The sequence below is a fragment of the Chanos chanos genome, chromosome 1 (genome assembly GCF_902362185.1).
Source record: "Chanos chanos chromosome 1, fChaCha1.1, whole genome shotgun sequence".
Classification (NCBI taxonomy): Eukaryota; Metazoa; Chordata; class Actinopteri; order Gonorynchiformes; family Chanidae; genus Chanos; species Chanos chanos.
Window position 1 is genome coordinate 33,367,211 of NC_044495.1, and position 25,000 is coordinate 33,392,210.

The 25,000-nt window shown below is 42.5% G+C and overlaps 1 protein-coding gene across 1 annotated transcript in view; it reads right to left on the minus strand.

Moving 5' to 3' along the window:
- rapgef2b (Rap guanine nucleotide exchange factor 2b) overlaps positions 1–25,000 on the minus strand; it is a 77,144-nt gene that overhangs the window by 21,528 nt on the left and 30,616 nt on the right. The window contains exons 4-7 of the mRNA XM_030778125.1: positions 24,886–24,969; positions 19,177–19,252; positions 17,264–17,431; positions 12,814–12,831 (exon numbers count right to left, since the gene is read on the minus strand). Coding sequence (XP_030633985.1) covers positions 12,814–12,831; positions 17,264–17,431; positions 19,177–19,252; positions 24,886–24,969 — 346 coding nt within the window. The remainder of the gene's footprint in view (positions 1–12,813; positions 12,832–17,263; positions 17,432–19,176; positions 19,253–24,885; positions 24,970–25,000) is intronic.

Genomic DNA, 25,000 nt, shown 5'->3' on the forward strand with positions numbered 1-25,000 from the left:
AAAACGAAATGAAGTTCATTACTAATGTGAGACAAGCAATTACCAAAAACTAACAAAAGCATGTCTGGATTGCTTTTTAATTTCACTTCATCTTGAGGGCGTGCCCCACACATACACATACACACACACACACACACACACACACACACACACACACACACATATATATATATATATACACACACACACACACACACACACACATATATATGCTGTTTGTTGGAGGTATCCAGAGAGGAGGGTGGATGTACAGGGCAACCCTGTTTGAGGATGAAATGGTGCTGACAACCATGTTGAGATAAGACCTCAAAACCAATTTCAGCTAATCTTAACAAGCACAGTTGGAAAAAAAAATGTACACAACCTCTATTTACACTGGCCACACACAATTATTAGTCAATGTGAGTACACATAAGGGAGTGTGTGAGTGTGTGTGTGTGTGTGTGTGTGTGTGCGCATGTGTCTGTGAATATGAGAGAGAGAGAGAGAGAGAGAGAGAGAGAGAGAGAGAGAGAGAGAGGGAGAGAGCTCACATGTGAATCAGGTTTCTGAGCAATTTCGATTCGATTGGTCTTGTGAAGCAGTTGTATGCATTTTGGTACTGCTTTCACATAAAAGGCATCTGACCTAATTTCCACTGTATAATCACATACATGTCAGAAATGCAGCCAATCCTCGGAGGAGATGGGAAGCTAGAGAAGAGAGGACAACTCATAGTCTGACTGGCAAGAGAGGGGGGAAAAAACATGGGCTCTGTTATCCCAGACATATACCATCAGGCAAATTCACAGCATAAAAATGGGGGAAAAAAAAGGAAGTCCAAGTCTACTGTCTGAGACCTATCACACAAACACACATTCATACACTCCAACTCCAACATGAATATTCTTCACTCTACACTCCAAGTTACCGATTCGTAATTTTGACCTCAAGCCACGGCAGTTCATACATATTTATCTGGGGTATTTACACCTAAGAGGCAGATTGTCAGTGTGTGAAGAGGCTGATGAATTCACCGGGAAAAGAAAGAAAAAGAGAAGAGTGAGAGAAATTGCACCTCCTCTGTGAAGTCTGAACACCGATCGCTAAGAGCGACAGGCTAGCAAACGTCTTGATTTTCTACTTAACATCTCTATTGTACACACTGGATTTAGACCAGCACTAATCAACAGAAATAGCTATTATTATTATTATTATTATTATTTATTCATTTTTATAAAATACAGGAAGTCAATCAATCATCTGAGAGTCGCTGCAAAGGCGTAAGACACGGGGTCCACATAAAAGGTAAACCTGGGTTGACTCGCATTAGCCCAGACATCTCAAAGAGGCTAGTGATATGAAATAATTGCTGTTTTAGCATTTTTTCTCCCTTGGGCCCTGGGACATTACAGAGGAACATTTGCCACGATGCATTCATGCTTCAAATCCACCATGGCCACAGAGCCGTCAGGTGCGATACATGCATTACCTGTTTTCATGGCAAAGGGAGCCACCGTAAGACTGCCATGGCGATAAATACATCTCTTACTAGTCCTGAGGGCTTCAGGATTGCTGTGACAGCAGTGTCAGAAACGGCACGGCAGTTACGATTCGGTTGAAACAAAAAATAAAGATATGATGCCGGTTTGAAAAGTGTGACTTTCAGTTGTAGATGGAGTTGATTTGAATACAGAGATGGTTCACGCCAGATGGGTTTTTTTTTTTCTCTTTCTTTCCTTTGACTTGACGAAATGTAATTTATAGAGAGAACTGATTAGACACTGCTTTAATTACTACAGGACCAGATTTTCCCCAAGTTGCTGATCTGAGTGTGGAAGAATGTCATTGAGACAAAAGCCTGTGTAAATCAATACTTGAGTTTCACGTTAGGTATTTTTAACATGTACTTGAAGTGAGAAAATTCCTGACAGTCTATTACCTCTGAAGTAAAAAAAACAAAAAAAAAAACATTAAAATTCACACTCTGTGCAGATGTGAAAAGCTGCTGTGTGCTTTTTGGTGTGATTACACCATTAGACTTAAGCCTCGCAAAACCCACTCTCGTTTATTTCACCTAAGCCGCGTTTCCCGCTCTGAATACCGTTCTCCTCGAAAATGAACAAAAAAAAAAAAAAACCTGTGGAATTTGTTAACCCGTGTTAAACTAATAACACATGCACCTGAACCACTGTGAATATTCTCATTTTTATAGGACATCAAATGGTGTGAAGGCACTGATCATGTTTTTATTGACTGAGAGCAGTGGGGTGGGCTTGCGCCCTCAGGCATGCAAGTCTTATCTTCATGTGCCAAAAGTCATCTGCTACCTGGAGCTGGTTAAACCTTTACTCTCCTTAACCACGCTAAACTAAATCACCATTCCCCTTAGATACGGTTGTTCTGTTTTCAGTCCATTTTTTGCACTTCTGCATTAAGAGGAGGGCTGAGAAGCTCTGTGGAGAGTGGCAGTTCTAGGCTAACGCGCAAATATTCAGGACAAAACTCTCTGCCATAACTGTAACGGAATACTTTGCACTATTTGGTCTAAAACCGGGATAATTACATACGAGCTACACAAGCACACTTTTAATTTATTTCTGTGTATAATCCAGCATGACAATGTATAGTATGTGGCTATTAACAGTCGGATTAATTAGACAAAGCTTAAGTATTGACAAATGTTTGTTTGGGCATATGTAAATCAACATGCAAATATGCATGCATTCAGGCCACATCATGCACAGTGGGGAAAAAAGCTAGTCTCCTAAAGATAGGCTAAAGAGACGTCGCTTACAGTCACAAACAGATACCGGGTCCTTCAGTCTCTTTCTCTCTGATCTGGAGAGGGGAGAGGAAAAAGTAGTGCAGTAATGGATTAGGGATAAACCGCTCAGCCAAAAAGAGTAATTTAGTTATCAGCCACAGGAGTTCCCGCAAACACAAAAACAATGCCTGTAGAGAACCAATGACTTTCAGTACATCTCAGTCTAACTAAGGCTTGGATTCTGACTGCAGTCAATACACATATGTCAATAACAATATCCTGAATGCCCGCCTAAACCACCCAGGGGTCCACCCCTTGTCCTTTAGGTGCCCTTTTCACGCCTTTGCACAGCTCTGTTATCCATAATAAAGACTTCATTCTCTCGCCACACAATTTAGGTCAAGCTCTAGTCAATTAGCCCAAGGGTCATTTAGTCAAGCCACAAACTAACACAATACCTGCTCCACACAAAACGCCATGCCTCAAAAGAGTTTTAGCACACATCCTGTCTACATGTGCAGATGGACATGATGCACATTTTGTATGCAGTTATGGGCATGACCATTTGTACCATTCAGAAGAAGTTTACAGTGACAATGTCTGAAACAGGAGTTAATAAACAAAATGAGATCATATGATAAGATGAAAAATAACCCATCAGCTATTGCACAACATCCATGGCACATAATCCGCTTCCAGTGCCCAAAATTACTCTGCAGTCCTAATGACCTACATTTCTGGACACCAGCCGGGCAGAAGCCTGACCCCAAACACTGTTCCGTCTCTCAGTTTGAGATAATGCTTGTGTGTTTGTGTGTGTGTCTGTCTGTGTTTGTGTGTGTGTGTGTGTGTATGTCTTTGTGTGTGTGTGTGAGTTTATATACACACATGGTTGTGTGTGTTTGTGTGAATCTAGGCTCTTAACTGATCAAACTTTCTCTACTGTACCTGTTATTGTGGATTTGGGGTGGGTGATTGGCAGGTGGGACGCCAGGGGGGTGAGGTATCGGGGGGATAAGGTATTATAGAAAAGGGCTGACACTGGAGGACCAGGGGCCGCAGAGCTATCCCATAAGCCCCTGCGTTGCTCTAGGGGCCTCTCGCTTTCCTGAGCCGAAAGGATCAAGAGATTAAAGCTCTTCGGCGAGGCTTCCGATTAAACAGGCGAGATATTCTCACACATACGCACTCAACCCCTGCCTCAGTAACATGGCAACCATGCACACCACTGCCAACTCATAACCACACAAACAAAACATGCAAAAACACTAATATCTAACAACAACTGAAAAAAAAATAATCCTCTATTGTCCACTCAGGTCAATAAAATAAATGGCTGTACAGCCTACTGTATTCAGTGGCATTTCACATCAAAAAGGAGCATACAAGCTTGAGCTCAGTGTGCCCCCAACGGCACCTTGTTCTTAACGGTTCTTTTAATGCTCCTCTCCAAATCCAACTTCTATCACACTTCCAAGTGCATTTTCAGACTCTCTCATCACAAAGTTATAAACCAAAGCCGTGATCCATCAGTGGTCAGTTCTTTGTGAAGTAAGCACAAATGTTTCTGTGTGCCATCTATCCCAAAGTACACAGGTTACAACCCCACACAACAGCTGCCACCTCTCTCTGCATCTACAAATTGAGATTTGATGACAAATGCAAATGTGTCATTTGAAATTGTCTTCAAATTCATTATTCATTATTCTCCAGAAATGTATCATCTGTCATTTTCGTCAAAGTTATGATTTGAATTTGCCATCACTGCTGTCATTAGCTGTATGATCCTGTTTGTGCTGTCCAAAATCCATCTGTAGCCCAACTTTGATCTGCAAGAACCATTTAACACCCCAGACACCGATGCCTTTGGGGAAGACTATGGCAGAGATTTCCAAAAGTCATTAACTTTGACATATTCAGGGTCAAAATTGTCCCAGCCCAAAAGTCTTTTAGATTTTGATATAGATGACACACACTATTCAACCAAGGTAGAGCAAATCAACTGCATTAAAGCAAGACAGTGGCCCCAAAATGACCCATTAGCCCATCAGTGTTAGACAAAACTTGTTATGTTTCAAATAGACATATATAATGAATCAAAAACTTAGCATCCCAAACAGCATGATACTGAAAGATCACCTTTTCCCATACATGCATAAATTAATATTCTGATGGAATGCATGACTTAAAGGACTTCTAAGAAGGAGAGAGAGAGAGAGAGAGAGATATGGATGTATAGAAGTAGTGAGCACTCAGCATGGCTGCAGCCAGCCCAACACTATAGCATCACAACCAATGACAGAAGATCAATTCATTTACAGCTCAACTCCTCAACATCCCACACACCAGCATCCCACTGATCGCTTTCCGATGCTGAACATGTGCAAACACACACACATACACACACACACACACACACACACACACACACGCTCTCACGGTCCCTTTAAATGTAGATGCTGATATGATAACCATACTGAGAATCAAAATAATTCAACATGTACTCACACAAACTCTTCCACAAATCATGCATCATACACACCTCTCACTCACTCACTACTGGAAGCTACATCTTCTAACTCACCTGTGTTATGCAACTGAAAGAACTGCTGTAGCTGATGGGTAGCAGACATGATGTGTGTCAAAATGAATATGCCATAAAAGGAAAATAAGCTTCCCTACAACCAGCTCATAAAACACAACATGTCAGGAGGGTGTGTGTGTGTGTGTGTGTGTGTGTGTGTGTGTGTGTGTGCGTGCAAGAGACAGGGAGTGGAACCTACACATGGCTGTCATCACACTCTGACACAGAATATGTGGTTTAGATATATCGGTCCCTCATCCACACAAACAAACATATGTAACACACACACACACACACACAATAAAGCTTCAGAATACAAATGTACAATGTAACATACAAAAAGCACACAACTCTCCATATACCCAAAGCCACACACGCCCACTCCTGGTCCTCTTACCAGACGATCCTCATCCATCTTTCAGAAACACAGGCTTCTTAAATCCAACCATTCACCTATCCATCAATCCATCCATCTGCTAGTATTCTGTAAGCAGGCTAATCATATCAGAGGGGTGCTAAGGGATGGTGCAGACGTCGATACTTACTGGGCTCTTATCCGCCTGGCTCGAGACTCCATGACCGCCACTGGCAGCTAATGGCTTCATAATGGAGGTGAATGAGCAGAGCTAAAATTTAGCATCCTGGTCGTTTGTGCTAATCTCTTCCCCTCCCCTCCAGCGAGAGGCTTCCACCCCCGTCTCTGTCACTCTATCTCTCCCCCTCTTCTCTCACTATCCCTCTCTCTCCCTCTCTCTCAACCCTTCTCCAGTCGGGGAAGCGGAGGTTCAGGAGGGGGTCTTCTGATGCTATGGCCTCGATGTATCACACACACGAGCTCAGTATCACTCTTCTCTTCAGCATCCAGCTCCGGTAACACACACACATGCACACACACACACAGACGATGAAAAAAGACAGATAAAACGGTGGTAAAAACCCAAATGAAACAGAAAAAAAAAATCAAATAAGGTGAGAGTAAGAATCCACGCAAGGGTGCATGTAGAGCTGTCCTCAGCGTCGGAGGTAATTAGGTACGTCTCTCCCAACCAATGAGGAACAACGTGGATAAAAAAAAAAGCAAAAGTAGGAAGATAGAGAGAGTGAGAGAGAAAAAAACCCGGCTAAAATGGCTGACAGCACTTTCACTCACGTTCGCTCCCTCCCGCTCCCTTTTCCTCTCCCTCTCTCTCTCTCTCTCTCTCTCTAACGCTCACGCTCTCTCTCTGTGTCCTCACACACGCGCGCGTGCACACACTGACTGACTCGCTTGGGTTTACGCACCATTAGATTAGGCTGCCAGCCTCCACCATCCAGCCAGTCTTTGTTAAACACTCCCAGTTCATTTGTGACCAGAGTAAGAAGATGAGAGAGAGAGAGTGTGTGTGTGTGTACTGGGGGGAGGAGTAGAGGGGGGCTGTGAATAGGAACCTCCTCCCTCCCTCGCTGATGCTATGAGAGCTGCCACTGGTGCCTGCTATTCTGCTCACACACACGCATGCACGCGCGCACACACACACACACACATACACAGAGAGAGAGGTAGAAATATAAGGAGAAAACAAGATAAAGCGAGTGTTGAGACGTTGAGAGGGAAATAAATGGCTAGAAGATAAAAGATGATGAGCGGGAGAGGAGGACAGGGAGATAGGAGAAAGGGAAAAGGAGAGAGGGATGGAGAGACAGGAGAAATGAAGGATGAGCACAGTTAGCCCAGCGAGAGTAATGTCATTATCACGCTCCCCTCCGCTCCACTCACGACCAGGGCTGCAGGCAGTTGGCATGGCAACTGCGGAGGAAAGCCATTTCCTGGTTAGTTCCAAAGGGAAGAGAGAGAGAAAGAGAGGAGAGAGAAAAAGAGAGAGACGGAGATCGACAGACAGACAGAGAGAGAGAGAGAGAGAGAGAGAGAGAGAGAGAGAGAGAGAGAGAGAGAGAGAGAGAGAGAGAGAGAGAGAGAGAGAGGGGATGAAGAGTAATAGAAACAACCACTTCAAAACAGTGGGAATCACAGATGTGCGGGTTACACTGTCATCTATGTCTGTTAGATACACGGCCACTGTTGTAGTACTGTTACTATGACAACGCTACCCATCATACCCTCCCTCCTAAACACACAAACACTCACACACACACAGTCCAGCCATGTCCTCTGTCTGAGCATTCCACCCACACATTACCCTCCTTTGCTCTCACTACGGATGTGTATGCACCTCCTAAAACACAATAACACGTGGAGGAGGGGGAGCGAGAAAGGAAGAGAAAAAAAGGGGGGGGGGATGTCTGCTTGATATCAGATATTCCTGTGAGGGGTTATTGCTTTTTGATTCAGAGAAAGGCCTTGGTATCAAGCTATGGCCTTAGTCTGACACCCAGTTGGCAAATAATGATGTTTTAAATGACAAAGGGAAAATGAACAATGAGAGGCAAAAGGGCAGCCAAACAATGAACAATATTCAGCCCAATGACTTATGCAGATCAGACTGTCAAGATCTGTCTCGCCAACAAAGGGATCATTCACAATGAAAACAGTGTGCCTATCAAATCCAAAGCTGTTTATGCACCCATACACCATACATCACAGAATCGACATCAGCAGCAACTGTACAGCCACAGAAACCACTAATCCTGACCCCTATACAAACACAACAAGCCGTTCTAATAATCCATAAGCACATATTACACGTGTGTACAGTGTTGCACATGTAGATAAAGCCAAGCAGATACTGAAGTATCTTGATAAACAGCAATTGTACCAATAATCTGAGAAGAGCCTGACATGGGTGATTATTGCATCAGGGAATTTATTTCCTAAGACATAGGCATTCATGTTTAACAGAAACACAGTGCAAAGCTCTTGCATTAGCTTGTCCATAGAAATTAAACTATAAGAGCCTTTCATCCATCACAACAACAGAGACAGATTGCTTGTATTTGTGTGTAGGGAGCATGCAGGGCAGATATGGCTTTTCTAGATGTAGGCAGCTATTGAAAAAGAGTGATTCTGGACAGCCTCTAGTCATACATCGGGGACTAGAATATCCCCTTGATGACATCACCCCAGCTTACCCTGGCAATGATGTAATGGTTAAAGAAAAAAAAAAAAGAAGGGGGAAAAAAAAGCAGGCTCAGGTGTTGTGGTCGACCCCCCGTAGTTAGAGCAACTACCAACTGTCAGGGGAGGGCATCCGGCGTCATTACATCACCGCGGCAACGGGTTCACATCGAGGGACAGTAGACGGTTTCTTTACAATGCGCTATGTAGCCCTTCAGTCACAACAAACCTCATTATAGCTGCACCCCCCATTACGAAAAAATGGCCAGTGTTGATGTCTGGAGTAACGCAGAACCAGTCTCGGTGTCAGGATGAGAATAGAATGCAAACGAAGACATCAACTGGCAATAAGCTATGGGCTTGTGTTGTTTATAATTGTATTCTGTAAAAAAGACTGGGGTGTTTATTGTTCATTATTAAAACATAATTTTTACTCATACTATATTTTTCGCCCGGTTCATTGCCTTCATATTTCTATACTATAATCAATTTTGTTTTGCTAGTTATAAGTGAAGACTCAATATAGGACTCACATAGGGTCTATAAACGAGACCAATAAACATAATATTTCGATTCCACTCTTGTGGAGCAGTCAAAATGTCTGGTGTGTATTTTGTGGCTTTCTTGTTCTGCTGGGCTGGCGTTTGCCATGGTGACCGATCACATGATCACATTTTGGTCTGTGGAACATTGCCATGAGTGTTATCAAAACTCATCATTAGAGCAGTGAAGAAATGACTGTATGCATGTATGCTTGTGTACACACTCAGCCATTTACATACTTCATAAATATGAGGAAGTGTATTTAAAAATACCAAGAGGGGAAAAAGATGTTGTGATAAATGTTTCATAAAAGCTAGAATGTGTTGACACTAATCACTTAGTCCCACTTCTTTAGTTTAGCAAGACAGCTAAGGCTCGACCCAGCACTTCTCTCTCTAATGTTGAAAACACCAAATCAGCCAAAGACTCTTTCTTTCATGTGTGTGGGGGAAACTGCACGACTAAAACATTCTAAGCACAGATTACTCTTTATTCATTCAGCAACCTTTTTCACTCACAACAGCATTTCAACAGACTCAGAAAAGTCCAATACTTAACTGCGGCGTGTGTAACCTCTTAACACATGCAGCTATTTATTGACTTACAGCATGAAACTCTGCCCTCAACATTAATTTGAAATGTATACCAGTAGCAATGCAGCCCTGGCCTTATTTATGTATGTCTGTGTGGAGTCTACTGAGACACAGATAAAACAAAAGGGTAAAAGCATTCATGCTAACAAACCCATTAATCTGCATGGTAGCTATTAAACGGCACAAACGTCTGCTGGTTCTATTGATCTGGATGGTGTGAACAACCTGTTTAGCATAATTAATTAGCATGCCCCATCAGAATGGAGAGCGTCTGGACCCTTCTCAAACTGTATGCATTACAATAAGGGCCAGTGTCTCCAGAATCCTGTCTGAAAGGGTCCCATTCAAATGGACCAGAGGCTCTAGAGCTGTGTCAAGTTTACCTCCTCACACAAAATGAACACTGAATTAGCATGAGGGGAGGCTAATGCTAGGTCAGCTGTTTCTGATGGTTTTTAATGACCGCGGTAAAACTGCTGCTCAAAAAAGCTGATTAACTCAGCTTTTGTTGTTGTTACTGTTGTTGTTACTTGGTCAGCACACGGCTGGTCAGAACTAGTCTGTTTTATTCACAGTGTGTTTTCGGCCTTTTTACGGCTTTGACTTAGCATATGACACAGCAACCATCAACCATCCGCCAGCAACCATCACTTCTACTGTAACATGGTTGCAGCTATTGTGGCTGGTCCAAACTGATGTGGGACAAGTTGACTTTTTTTTATATTGATATTTAAATATAAATCAATGAGTGAATGCTATGAAAACACTATTATGAAGCTTATTCTAGAGGAGCTTTTAAGTGCTTACCCTGAGGAAGGCCCTGTGGAGGAGACAAAATGCGGTCAATTCTTAAACCGCATGTGAGAAATTAGGAGAGTTGTGTGTCACAATAGCGCAGTTTCAAACTTGCACCTTTCCTGTCCAAACATATATACAGGAAAAGGATTTCCTTGCAGAGCAATGGAGCAGAGCAATGCATCTTACAGAGGAGGGCAGGAGGGAGGTCGAGGAGAGGAAAGGGTTGTCGGGTCTAAAACAATAGCCCAGATGGGGTTCAGCCTCGCCTCTAAATGGGTTAAGGAGGTCAGTGTAACACAACATGAGGAAGCAATGCCATTCTGCAAATCCGGATCAACACAAGTCAAGTCTGTTTACACAGCTACATACTGTGCACACCCAAAGAGAACTGATCAAAAAAATATGGTACAGATATGAATATTTTATATCAAGAGCATTCATAATAGATCTTGCACATTAAAATGAAACCCCTCAAAAATGTATTCCTTTCACATCTTTGAGTGGCTTTGTGAACATTTCGACCACACATGGGTAAATATTCAGCACTTGATCCAAATCTGTTTAAATGTGACTTTATCCATATCCATGCTTTCTTTGTGATTGTGCACACTGCGTACAATGAAATGTTGACTTCATGTTGTCTTCTCAATCTAAATAATAACGACCAGTGAATCCCCCCCCCCCCCCCCCCCCAGTTGTCATAAAAGGGATATGTATGCATTGTGGATTGTTCTTTTCAAACAGGCCTCCAGGCAACCTGAAAATGCACTATTCACTTCAAAATATGTCAGAACCCATTGGGGACACAGTGATAAAAAGCAATGGGTTTTACAAGAGAGCTCAGAAAGTTTCTAAAGTAGAGTTAAAGCTTAACCTTGGCAATAGTCTGCTGTTATCCACACACACAGACACAGACACACACACACAGACACACACACACACAGACACACACACACACAGACACGGCCGAATTGAGAAGGACTAAGAGAACATGAAAAAAGACGAGTGAAGATCAAAGGTAGTGGTAGAGGGGGGAAAAAGAGAGTAGGGGCTGAAACAGATAAGGGTGAGACACTAGTGATGGAATTGGATTAACAGGGTGATGAACACTGGACATGCTGTGCCCTGCCACACCGCAGAGATTCCCTTAAACAGAGGACAGCCATGGAGAACCCTACGACCCTGTCTGAGCCCTTCTCTCTGCACGCACACATACACAAGTCATATCCAACATCTGACAAAAGGCCAGAACTCCGCCAGGCTATCACCACACACATAAACATGTCACACACCTCTCTTGTCCAAATCATTTGAGGAGATGTTTCATAGCACTTTAAACACACGTGTTGTTCTAGTGATGGGGAGCAACAGATATGAGAAGAGCTCATGTGTGACGGAGTGGAGGTCAATGCCAGTGTTCCAGTACACTGACTTAAGGCTTAATACAAAGTGGTCTTAAAGAAAAAGAGTGAGTCAGCACATGTCCCGTATTGCGTTTTTATAAGCAACAGAGGGCTTGCATGTGCATGTGTGTATTTCTGTAAGAATACGAAAGGCTTAGGCTCTCATGAACAGGTATGTGAGGGTGTGTGTGTGTGTGTGTGTGTGTATGTGTAAAGACAAGCTGTTGAAAAAGGATATTTTCTCTGTGTCTCTGTGCTGTTGAGCACTGCAGCAGTGACAATTGCAGTGCACAGTGCTAAAAATAGAGACTGCTCTTCAAAAGAACAGCTGACAGGTCCTCTCCATCTCTCTCTCACACACACACACACACACACACACACACTCTCCATTTGACCAACCTATCTTCCCTTACCAGTCCAATAAATAAATGGGAGAGTTTTCATTGGTGGGCACCTGAATATGGCACTTCGTACACAGACTGTCCTCTGAATCTTTATCACATGCAGCAATTAAGATCAGCTTTGCTTCACACTGTTCAATTGCTCTCCTTATCTCTGACTGCAATCCGCTGGCAACAGCACAATCATCTTCATCATTCCTCTTTGTATGCTGCTTGATTTGTATTCTTTACCTCCGTCCTTGCAGCTTTCAGGATTTGTGGATGCGGGAGCTACTGACTGGGCTAATTCTCCATTAATGTTCATGGAGCTTAAAACCTGTATTTCTATACATTTATGCCTTTGGAATAAATTTATTCTTCAACCAAATACACTGAATATGCTATCTCTGAGGAAATGCCCATTATCTCATGCGCACTGCCAAAGACTTACACACAGAAGCAATACGCAGACCAGTATGTTACACATGGCATAATAAACATGACCCTGATAATTACGTTTAACTGATATACAGAACATATGCACTCACATCAGTCACACTCTCACACACACGCATATAGATGCCATTATAATGACAATTACAGAACATGTTATTGCCATAGACACATACAGAAAATACAGAAGCCAGCAAATCACAAAGCCATCCATCCATACACATACACAGAGAAAGAAAAACACAGTGAATAATACAATACCTGAGATTTAACACATTCCTGGGGAGGAGCCAGAATGAAATGAGAGCGGTGGAGAGAAGCAGAGAAGATGAAAGTTATCAGACAAGCTGAGAAGTATTAGACATGAGTAGGACAGCTAGAGCTCACTGAAATACATCCTACACCGGGGTTCGGCTACTTCTGTCTGAGCAGCCTTACACAGCAAGAGAGGGTGGTGCGGGAAAAAAACAAAAAAAAACAAATAACATACACAGAGCCAAAGATCAGATAGCAGACACTGAAGAGATCAGTCAAAGAAACACGCACGTCACAGAAATCTTTTTAAAAATCCTGATGTTTAACCCTCTGTGAATCATGCGACATGAGTAACAAAACAGCTCAAAAATCATAAGTTAGACATCACTGAACATTCCATCTGGAGGAAGAACATTTTCTCATTGAACAATGAACACTAAGGGGTTGAGAGAGAGGCATTCATCCACTTAGCCACACAGACTCTCTCTCTCTCTCTCTCTCTCTCTCTCTCTCTCTCTCTCTCATTAAGGACCAGCTGCTTGAAGCTGTACACTGCTCTGCTTAAGATAGAAACTAACTCTTCATAAAAATGGAGATGAGGAGGGACATGTTCACACGAAAGTAGAGAGGGGACAGCAGTGTGTCTGTCTGTGTCTGAGTGAGATAGAGAGAGAAGAGAGAGATGCTGGTTTAATACAAACACACACACACACACACACACACACACACACACACACACACACACACACACACACACAAACACACATATGAGCAAAGGAGACAGAGGGAGAGTGAGGGAGAGAGAGAGACAGAGAGGGAGAGTGAGAGAGGGAGAGTGAGGGGGGAGAGAGAGAGAGAGAGAGAGAGAGAGAGAGAGAGAGAGAGAGAGAGAGAATGGTGTCCATTCTAAGGCCATAACAAGGCGCTCTCTGTGAGCTGGCTGGTAAATGCAGTTCTTGAGCCATCTTAACACACTGAAGCTAAAATTGTCCATCTGAGAGACTCTCAGTGAACAAACAAAACTGCATTCAATTTCCATTTGTGCTCCCCAAGAAAAATCTCCCCAAAAAATCCACCAAGAAAAAAATGTTATTTCTGCAGTTGAATGGTCATGTAGATTTGTTTTACATCCCGGTTTATTAGTGAAAAGGATGATGGGCTATTTAAACAGAGGTTCTAGCGAGACTTTATAGCTCAGCAAAGACTTGACATGCCATTGGGAGTCCTCTTCATAATTAACAGATTGGGGGGAAATGCCTGAATGAGCTGAACGACAGTGGGTTGGACTGTCCCACCACGGGACAGGGCGGATGGATTATAGTATTTGAGTCCTGAAGCATCCTCTCTGAGTGGATTAGTTGCCAATTGAAAGGCGCTACCAAAAATATGAAATATCTATATCTAGTCTTAGAGTGATAGAAAGGGAGACCCTCTCCCCTCAAAAACGGAAAAGTGCTTGAATTGACATCTCATTTGTTCCTTTAGGCGCAAAATTTCCACAAAATAATTGTGGTTAATAGGATTTTGACTCTTCGTTCATCTTATGAATGCTTAAAAGGATCTTGCCAAATGCTAATAGCCAATGCGATAAACTAGAGGCTAAACAGTCGCTAGGGAAAGCCTCAGCTTGAGCTGCCAGATGGACTTCAAATGAATTTCCACCTTTCGCTGCGTCAAAGTGTTTGTGAAAATCTCACTGTAACAGTCTCTCTATCACGCTCTCTCTAAAACGAGGAGATTAGCACAACTCTGTCAGCTTAGCATCTAGCCAGCTAAAGTTGCACTGTTTTCGATGAAGAAAGCTCTTACGGTAATGCTGAAAAGTTTTATTTATCTATTTATTTATTTATTTATTTTCATCATGGGAACATCATTGCGTTCACTATCACTTCCCCCCATTTCATGACAAAACAACCAAAACAAAGTGCAGTGTGGGATAAAGAGAGAGTGGTCGTGAGAAAGTTTGCTGTTCCCCTTATGTAATGTTTACCCAAGGTTAAAGAAGGACCTTGATGACGTGGGGCATGTTCTCCGACCATCAGGAAACCGTAATCTGAATTGACGAGGGAATACTCACATTCTCCCTTGGGAATGTCAAAAATGAATGGAATGAAAGAACAGTATAGTAAAGGAAAACCAGTGGAATTTCCTTATGCAAGTCCCAATTTTGGTTCTGTTCACCATACTGCTGAATGTTGTTCATGGGGTGGCCACTGAAAACATGCCACAAAAGCAAAGAAACAGTTAAATTAACGAAAGAACAATCAGAACACGAAGGGGGGGGGGGGGGGGGGGGGGGGCTTCACACCCAATACTGCACACCAACGCAATCTTCCAAAAGGGGGGGAGATCATGGGTGAGACACGTTGTCTTTCCCTCTCCCTGTCTCTGTGGAACTGCAGAGGGAGAGGCGCAGCTCTGAAGCACATGAAAAGAGGCCCTGTTCTTCCTCCGTACATCAGTAGTTCTCCTCTGCAGAACCACCTCCCTTTTCTATAACTGCCCACACCTCCAGCTATTTTATGAGGGCTGCGCTTGGTCAGATGAGAAGGGGAGATTCGTTGTTTACGGAGAATCGTGTGAGGAAACACACCCCTGTGCAAAAGAGGGTTTACACTGTGTCTCCACCACATAGAGCAGTCTCTGTGATGTTGGGTGCACAGCAATACACACACACAGCCATTAAAGCGGTGCTGTGTTTTTTCCACAAGCTGCACAGAGCACAGTGGGAATTCAGTGGAGAAACTGCTGGCACATAAGCATACAGAGAAGACAAGAACTATCATGTAGGAAGTGAGGACGGAGAGAAGCCAAAACAGCCTGGATGCACAAAGAAGGAGTACAGAGAAGATGAACAGTTAGCACGTAGAGAAAACAGAACGCCAAAGGAGCTAACGGAGAATAAACAGTTAGCATGTAGGTTACTGCACGCTGAAAACAGACAGAAATGCACTTGCAGAACCAAAAATAACAGGTACATTAAACATATGGGAAGGAGAGAGAACCGCAGCCATGAGATTAAAGAGAGAGGAGCAGAACAGCTCACATAAAAGGAAGATGCTAGAAAAGCGTAGAATACTAAAATGAAGAAGATGAGGACTAAGACCCGCACAAAAATGGGAGCGAGAGAAGCAAAAGCTACAGGAGCCTCTCACACAAGTGAACAGAGAGAAAAACAAACAGCAGAGAGGCTTGTTGTGTTAGCACACAGACAAATGGGATAACAGCAAAGTTAGCAAAGGAAAGACATGCTAGACTCCCCTGGTGAAAAAAAGAAAGAGAGGGATGAGATAGCATGTTGCAGTGCACAGAACAACCAGAACATGAGCTGGGAGAACAGAAATAAACCGATATGAAAGACAAAATGTGGGGGGGAAAAAAACCTAGCATAACCAACAGAGAAGAGAGAGGAAAGTGCTAGTGTGTGCGAGCAGTGAAGGTCTAAGAGAATGGCTATTATGGAGAGAAACACAACGAAAGTGAAAAGGGCATGCAGCCTGTAACCAGGTGAATGGGGAGCCCTGGGAGGATAGTGCTAGGATGAGCAGAAAAAAAAGCCCAGGTGACAGAGAGTAGACTAATGACACAGTGAGTATCTAATAAAGGTAAAACACAGGTATGATACACAGAGAACAAAAAAAAACCATGATGAAATAGTCATGTGAGAGAAACAAATACCAGGCACAGAAGAATGGTGAGATGGTATAATAGAAAAAGAGAGAGGGTAAAAAAAAAGAGAGAGAGAGAGAGAGAGAGAAGGTCTAAAAGAGGCAGATTATCATTATACACAGAGCTTACAGAGACAAATTCAAGTTTAGAGGAGTGTATGTTCTGTAAAGAGTTTGTTCTGGTAACATCCATAAAGTCCACAGGGGGTAAAGAGACAGAGGGGATACACAGACATCTGTTGGAGCCTGGGCTGGCTGTGAGGAGACAGCAGGCTGAAAAAAGGGTCTTATGATGTACCGCAATGACAATACTATATTATAATTGTGTTCCAGTTGCATACTACTGAAAAACCAAAAGTATCGTAAATCATGGCACTACACTGTAATACTGTCATTAAAAGTAATGCAACACTAAAGTAATGAAATAGTGGTGAAGGTACTAACAAGGTTATGTAATTTAGCAACAGAGATGCTAACATTAGTTACTGATATAGAGGTGAAAGGTACTGACACAGCACTTTATTGGTAATGAAGTAATACTCAGGCACAGTAACATACTGACATATTTGACTTGTACGGATGCGACAGCAGCATAGCAACGAGACAGTATAAACAGGGAGCACAAACATTGTGTCAGTGCCTTGAAACACTGATAAAAGACATACCAACAGACAACCTGCTGTGACAGAGCAGCAATGCCAGGGTACAGCGACAGAAGGAAAGAGACAATAGACCAGGTGGGGGGGGGGGGGGGGGGGGGGCTGTTAAAAAAAAAAAAAAAAACTCACCGTGTGATATCCGCGAGCGATGGGGGGCTTGCCGGTAGGGTAGGGGTCCACCGTGTCTATGATGGTCTGTCGCTCGCCCTTCTGGTTGATCTTGCGAAACCTCCGGCGGGACTGTCTGTGCGATGCCTGCCGCTGGAAATACTCCTCATTCTCATCCATATAGTCCACCTGCCAGCAGAGGAGAGAACAGAGTGAGTCTCTCTCTCTCTCTCTCTCTCTCCTCTCCTCCCTCCCTCCCTCCTCCCCAGACCCACCTCCCTCTCTTGCGCTGCGTAAAAATAGCAGTGGGTGTGTGAGACTGTCTGTGTGTGTGTGTGTGTGTGTGTGTGTGTGTGTGGGCTGAGCCTCAAAAGTCTACGTCAAAGAGAGCCTACAACCTGAGAATAGGAGAAATGGGCAAAGGAGAGGAGAAAAGAAAGAAAAGAGATAAGGCCTTTGGCAGTAACACACTGAAGAGGGACAGAGTGAAATTAGTCAGCCCAGGAGAAAGGTGTCTGTCTCTGTTTACTGACTGACCTGTCAGAGCAATTCATGCTTTAGACTGAGCATTTACACTGAGACAGTCACATCAAACCAGACCAAATGACAAAAATTTCCATCCCAAAACCATCCTTCAAACTGTCAACAAGACAAAGCAAAACACATCTTAAACGATGGAAAGATGAAAAGTCTCATTCCATCCGATTGCACTGAGAATATGCCACCAGAGTACTTTAATGGCTCAACACAAAAGAAGCATGCATAAATGCATTAAAACATTTAATGTATGACAACATCACTGTATCGTTGGGATTATATATTCAAACATTTGGCTGATAAGAGCCAGCCAGTATGAACAGACAGCTAGCCTGGGTGACATTGACAACAACAAAGTGACATCTCTCTCTCTCTCCACTTCTTTTTGTTGCGGCCTCACATTTCACACCCACTCCGCCTTTGGGATTACACATCAAATCTCTTGCTACCGTACCGACCGCTGCTATGGCAACTGCCGGTGAGCATAGAGCAGTGGGAATATATTGGGACATCTCAGCTAGCATGAGCACGGTATCCGTATCCTGCCTCTGTGCGTAATTACAGGGCAGCATGTTCCAATAATAACAGATAAATTACACAGCCAGGATGCCATCAAAGGGAGAAGATATGAGCCATGAAGTGAGGGCAAGAGATTGGCCGAATTTGAATGCATTAACCGCATGCACACACATTTGTGCACACGTATACACACAAGCTCGCTCGCTCACTCACTGCTCTACTCTTCGCACTCACTCATGTGCTCACTCTCTCCTTCATTCACTTACTCAACAAGGCTATGCAATATTTTATCTGGAGCTGTAGACCTGTGAAATGTGTGTGTGTGACTATATGTATATAGTCCTACAAATTTGGGAATCTGGAAAGAATAAGAGGAAGTTTGGAGCAGCTGTATCAGTGCTGAGGCTCGGATTACCAGCCTAGCACTGAGCAGTGGCCATGTTGAAAAAAAACAAAAACATAATTGACTGGGTGGTCAGAGTTAAATGAAGCCACAGTTACTGAGAATGCTGATTTGGAAAAAACGGGCGGGGTGAAACCCTTGAGTGAAGTCAGCTTTAAGAGAAAAAACAATATTTAAAAACCTGAAGGATTTAGGATTTTCTATATGAAATATTTTGCATTTTCCAAATATAAAACACATGTTTATGTATGCAAGTGCAATTTTCTTTATCATAACTCATAATTAGCCAAGCAGAATATATCTCTCAATGAGACTGAGTGTGCAGATATTGAAAATGTAAATGTTTCTGAAACCTCATCGGTGCACAAGCATGGACCTATGCTGGATAATGTACTGTAATTGGTTGAATGGATACAGTGACGCGCAGCCATTCAGTACTATCTTAACATGGAAAAATCTGGTAAGAAGAACTCACCACAATCATTTCGGACGGCTCCAGAACGATGCACTCGCATCCGCGCCGCAGACTCCCGGCCGAGCGCTTGCCAAAACTAGAGGAGGAAAGAACGAAAGAAAGAGAGAAAGAAAGAAAGAAAGACAGTTTATGTCCTGGTCTGGAAAAACAGGGAATAATTACAGTGGTCTTCACTGAGACTCTGTGGCTTACTGGGGCAAGCTTGTGCTCAGACCCTGGGAACAAGAGCACACTTATGGTAGCTGTTAGAATATTGGCTGTAAGATTCCGCTGGGATATGAAACAACTCCAAGTCAGGAAAAAGCCCACTGCATGACATCACAAGACTAATGAATGGAGTACAGTACAGAGTAGTGGAGTGTGTGTGTGTGTGTGTGTGCGCGTGTGTACGTATGTATACAGAATAAACAGCTCTGGAAATTAGAAATTAGTTTGTAGCCACAGATGGAAAAACAGGGTGGAGTAAACACATACACAAACACAAGAAAAATATTGGTATGTTGAGCACTGAATGGCCTGAAGTGATGAAGAAATGAGAAATGCGAAAGTGAAGGTAACAGAGAACAAAATGCTCAAACGGTTCTTTGTTGATGACAATTCTCCAACTGTGCCACCAACAACAGTCACTACTTCCTCTTTCTGTTCTACTCAAAAGCTTTCTCTTTCCTGCCAATAACGAATATATAAATATATTAAAATAATAAGAAAAAAATCAAATGGACTAGGGTCCTTACAGGATTAAGATCAAATGTGATCAGTTTTGTGTTAATGCCCATATACAAGCCAAACAGGAGTAGTTAAGTTAAATGTGTATTTAGCAGAAACTGTAGTGTTAGTAATGGTGTACACTGATAGCCAAACAGGAGTAGTTAAGTTAAATGTGTATTTAGCAGTAACTGTAGTGTTAGTAATGGTGTACACTGATAGCCAAACAGGAGTAGTTAAGTTAAATGTGTATTTAGCAGTAACTGTAGTGTTAGTAATGGTGTACACTGATAGCCAAACAGGAGTAGTGAAGTTAAATGTATATTTAGCAGAAACTGTAGTGTTAGTAATGGTGTACACTGATAGCCAAACAGGAGTAGTTAAGTTAAATGTATATTTAGCAGAAACTGTAGTGTTAGTAATGGTGTACACTGATAGCCAAACAGGAGTAGTTAAGTTAAATGTATATTTAGCAGAAACTGTAGTGTTAGTAATGGTGTACACTGATAGCCAAACAGGAGTAGTTAAGTTAAATGTATATTTAGCAGAAACTGTAGTGTTAGTAATGGTGTACACTGATAGCCAAACAGGAGTAGTTAAGTTAAATGTATATTTAGCAGAAACTGAAAGGTTAGTAATGGTGTACACTGACGGGGCACCAGCGGCAGGTGAACAACCCCTTGCATGCATTTCTCACATATCTCAGCCCCTCACTCTACGACCACACAGAGCGAGAGGCACTAAATCTAATCCTCCGCCTTTCCTTTCATCTCTCTCTCTCTCTCTCTCTCTTTCTAAGTAGCTGTCTAATCTCTATTTCAGAAACCATTACAAACCATTGGTACCAAAATTTTTTCAATGTCTTGTGTATTTATTATTCCATCTGATTCACTGATTGTGGATAATGATCAATGGTGTCATATCTGTTACTGTTGTTGTTTGTTTCATAGCTCAATTTAATTACCATGATGGATCTGAAGACCAATGTGATTGTGGTTTTCACTGACAAAGTATTTCACTGGAAAGTCATAAAAATTACCATCTAAAACAGAACTGAAATGGGAAGTTCTACAAAATTCTACTTGAACCTTTCCAAACAGGGCACAGCTTTTTTCCAGCATGTACTAAAAGCGCTGAAATGAAAATAAAAGAATATGACAAACATCTCAATGCCCTATTAAATGCCTAAAACAAATAGCAACAGGACACGGTGCATTATCAGTAATCTAACAGAGGACATGAAAGTCTTACCCCTACACATCTTATTCAACAACTCTACATGGTAACCAAATATCCAAGCTTTATAGCTATCAAACATCAGGAAAATTGATCCCTAGTCCAAAATAAGCATTAAACAAAAGCCAAAAAGATGAGTTATTTATGAGTAAACCCAGAGGTGTGGTAGTAAATTCTTGGCGGACTGGACTCAGAGGAATTCTGCTGAGTTTTTTTAAAGCTCTGACAGCGATTATGCCCACCCCAGCAGTTCTTACATTCCATGTTTCACAACATTCCCAGAGCCCGGAATGCTATTCTGCATGCACGACAACCACCAGTCTTAGGTTACACACACACACACACACACACACAAAGTCTCAAAGTCAAACAAAGTCCTTTCAATGCCCCCCCACCCCCACCCCTTTTTAAGACAAAGATTAAAACTCTGTTATGCAAGTTGTGTCGGTGGGAAAGTCAGAGGGGGGTTACTTGAAGAGGAGGGGAGGGGATGTTAGGAGCTTAAAAATATGTCAAAGTACAGTACAGAGACTAACAGGATTGGGTTGAAATGCTTCGGCGACCCGACGACAGCCTCTGCCCAGCGATTAGAGTCTCTATGAGACACCCTGCAGCACCACCGTGCTAAACAAACACAAACATGCCCCTTCACAACACAACCAAACTCCCAGCCTTTTATTATTACACCTTCATATAAGGCAGGAGAGTTTGTAAGTGCACTGTAAAAAGCAAATTGCAGCAACTGCAGTCATTTTTCATAGTTATGCTCAAAGTCGTTTTAAATATTTAAAAGATATATAAATTACATCGCTAACCAAGCAACCCTTTATATCTTCAATACAGGATATTTAAATTTTGTTTTAAGCTTACCTTCAAGGTTATTGACATTAAAATCACATTGATAAATTTCTAAGACTTTGTCCCAAGCATAACATTGACAGTCTGAGAAAGAGAATGAAGCATGTTCTCTCAAAATGAAACAGATAGAGTCTCAGTTAAAGCCATATCTGAGCTCTGATGCATTTAAAAACCTTCTGATCTGAGGCAGAGGGATGGCTGTTTGTCAGCACCTTGTCATATGTGAACAGTCCAATTTAAAAAGACACTGAGCCCATGGCTGGCACTCACCGCACGCTTCCAATGTTCAGCCTGAGACGCCTGCTAATCCAGTCTACCACATCCAAGTCTTCACACACAGTCACACATAAGCTTCTCTTTTAGCTCTCCTGACCACTGACTACATTTTGCTCTCTCTTTCTGTGTATGTGTGTGTGAAAGAGAGAGGAGGTGTGCGAGTGTGTAAGAGAGAGAGAGAGAGAGAGAGAAGGGAGTGTACACTTCTGCCACTGAATGTTAGTGGCGACGGAATGAAGCCAACATTCCAGTGTGTGTCACTTCCTGCTGAGCAGAGAAGGGAGGAGATGACCCCAGCAAACTAAGCGCATGACCCCTGGACCTCATCTCAGACATTTATTCTGAACAGCCCGGAATAAGTGTGTGTGTGTGTGTGTGTGTGTGTGTGTGCTGGGGGGGGGGGGGGTGGCTGTTGTACTGGTGTGTACATGATGAACACGACATTCAAAAATTCCTCGTAACAAAGAGAGAAACTATCCTAATGTAAACAGGACAGCTTCCAAATCAAGAAAAAATGTGTGCTCAACATGAAAACCAGGAAGACTGTGGATCTCCAAGATCTCCATCTGACGAACCTGGCTTTAAATGAAACAACAACAGCAGAGGAAGAAGCAGTTCATACTCTGTCACTGTTAATGTGACAGACAGGTATGTGATTGTCCTAAATAGCAGAAGTCTTTTCTCATAAGGAAACAAGAGAGAACCTGACTTCATTGATGAGTGAGATAACATTCCCATAAAGAATGACAACTATGCACCTCATTTGACAGAAGCGGCTGCCACAGACCTGTGGTCACTGTTATGCAACGGGAACGGGAAACAAAACACTCCCCTGGAGAAGTCTGGCCCTCTACAAATACATATGATACATATGAAGTGATGATTATTCAAAAAAGGGAAAAAAAACTTCATGACAACAGATTCCTAAGAGGGGCCGAAACTTTGCGGGAACTGAAGTGCAACGTTGCGTAAGCAGTAAAAGACAGCTGTGATGTATCATGTCACCCTTCCCCAAAAGTGACACACACGCGTATTTTAAGAGCTATTCCACTGAAGTAAGGTGCCTCTATTTTCGTTTGGCCTGGTGTTTTCGGCCTGGTGAATGGCAGTGTGTTTGAAATTACTGTTCGATGACCAGACAGTTCACAGATTAATGACCATACTAATGCACGTGCTTCCCCAAAGCTAACATCATTCCTAGTCATCAAGCTTTTCATCTCAAACTTCTATGAACTTGCAAATAGCTTTCCGCGAGATTTGCAGATGAAAATACCACAGAGAACAATAGCGGTAATAATGGGCTTATGTTGGAAATTCTGGAGACAATGAAAACCTTTCTTGCTAAGAAGGCTCAATAGTATCACGTTATATAAACCTTACACAAGTCACAAAAATAACATGGTGTTAGAAATAGTTTTTTTTCTTTTTTTTTTACATTATTTTAAAGCTAATCTTTCATTGTGTCTTATGTCAATCCAATTTCAGGAGGACTTTGCTAAAAACAGTTTAACTGTAAAAGGGAACATGTTTGTTCGTTCACTGTGGAAGGGTTACTGATATCAGTGGGTACCATTAGTGATCTGTGACACAGGTTTCATTATGACTGCATTAGTGACATTAGTGACAATGTTCGCGCTTTTTATAGTAGCGCAGCGTGAGAACTTAAATCCCATACTGACAGTCTGAAATACATTTGTCATGGGGTTGTTCTGACCAGCAAGAGGAAAGCAGCAACAAAGAGATCCAGTGCTAGTTTTCATAGACAAATGACCGTTTGTATGGGATATCAGGTGACTCTGGCTTTTAAGAGAAACACAGTGTGTGCTTCTTTCGTGTATTCATTTTGTTTTTTATTCGTATTTATTGAGTGCCTGATTTATACCTCATGGGTGATTTTTTTTTTTTTTGGAGCGATGAAAGGATAACCTGCAAGCTGCTGGCTGTCCGTCTCTTGTAAATGTCCCCCTGAGCTGCGTGGCTCTCTTTTGTGTTCCTCCTGTCTGGACAGAACACTCTCTCCCCTTATTCCCCGTCTGTCTTTATAGCAGACAAATTTGGCACTGTGTCTACATATGTGTTCTTCTGTTCCAACATTGTCAGGGCACAGTGACCGTAATGTACTGTGCTACGTTCTGACCTTCATTGGCTGACACAGAGATTCATTAAGGTCTTTATAACACATCAGCTCTAGAGGTCCATTTGGGGTCAGCTCTATTACATAAAACCATCATCGGTTTATGGCAAATGTGCCCTATGCAGCCAAATGAGTAGATGTAACATTGTCTCAAATTGAGTTTAGCCAATGAAGTGCACGCACACGGACTGCCACAGTCTGAGACATTGCATTCATCGTACACAATGTCTGTTTGCGTAAAAAGAGTGAGGAGTGTTTTCATTGGCCAAACAGACCAGAACTAATGGTAATTGACCTTAGGGTCTGTCGTTCAACTGAGAAAGTGCAGATACGACTGAGGCCTATACTATATGGCCATGTATAGGTTTGACAAGAAGAAGAGTGAGTTCATGCACTAACTTTTCAATACTCATTGAATGTGACTGGGGATTGAACCTAAATCTCATTAGCATAAGCAAACTGTGCTCCATTGACTGGAGAGCTCGAGGGGCAGGACATACCTGGACCGAGGCAGGAACATGGACTCTTTGATGAACACAGACCCAGAGAGCAGGATGTACCAGCAGCTCCCAATGTCATCAGGACTGAGAGAGAGAGAGAGAGAGAGAGAGAGAG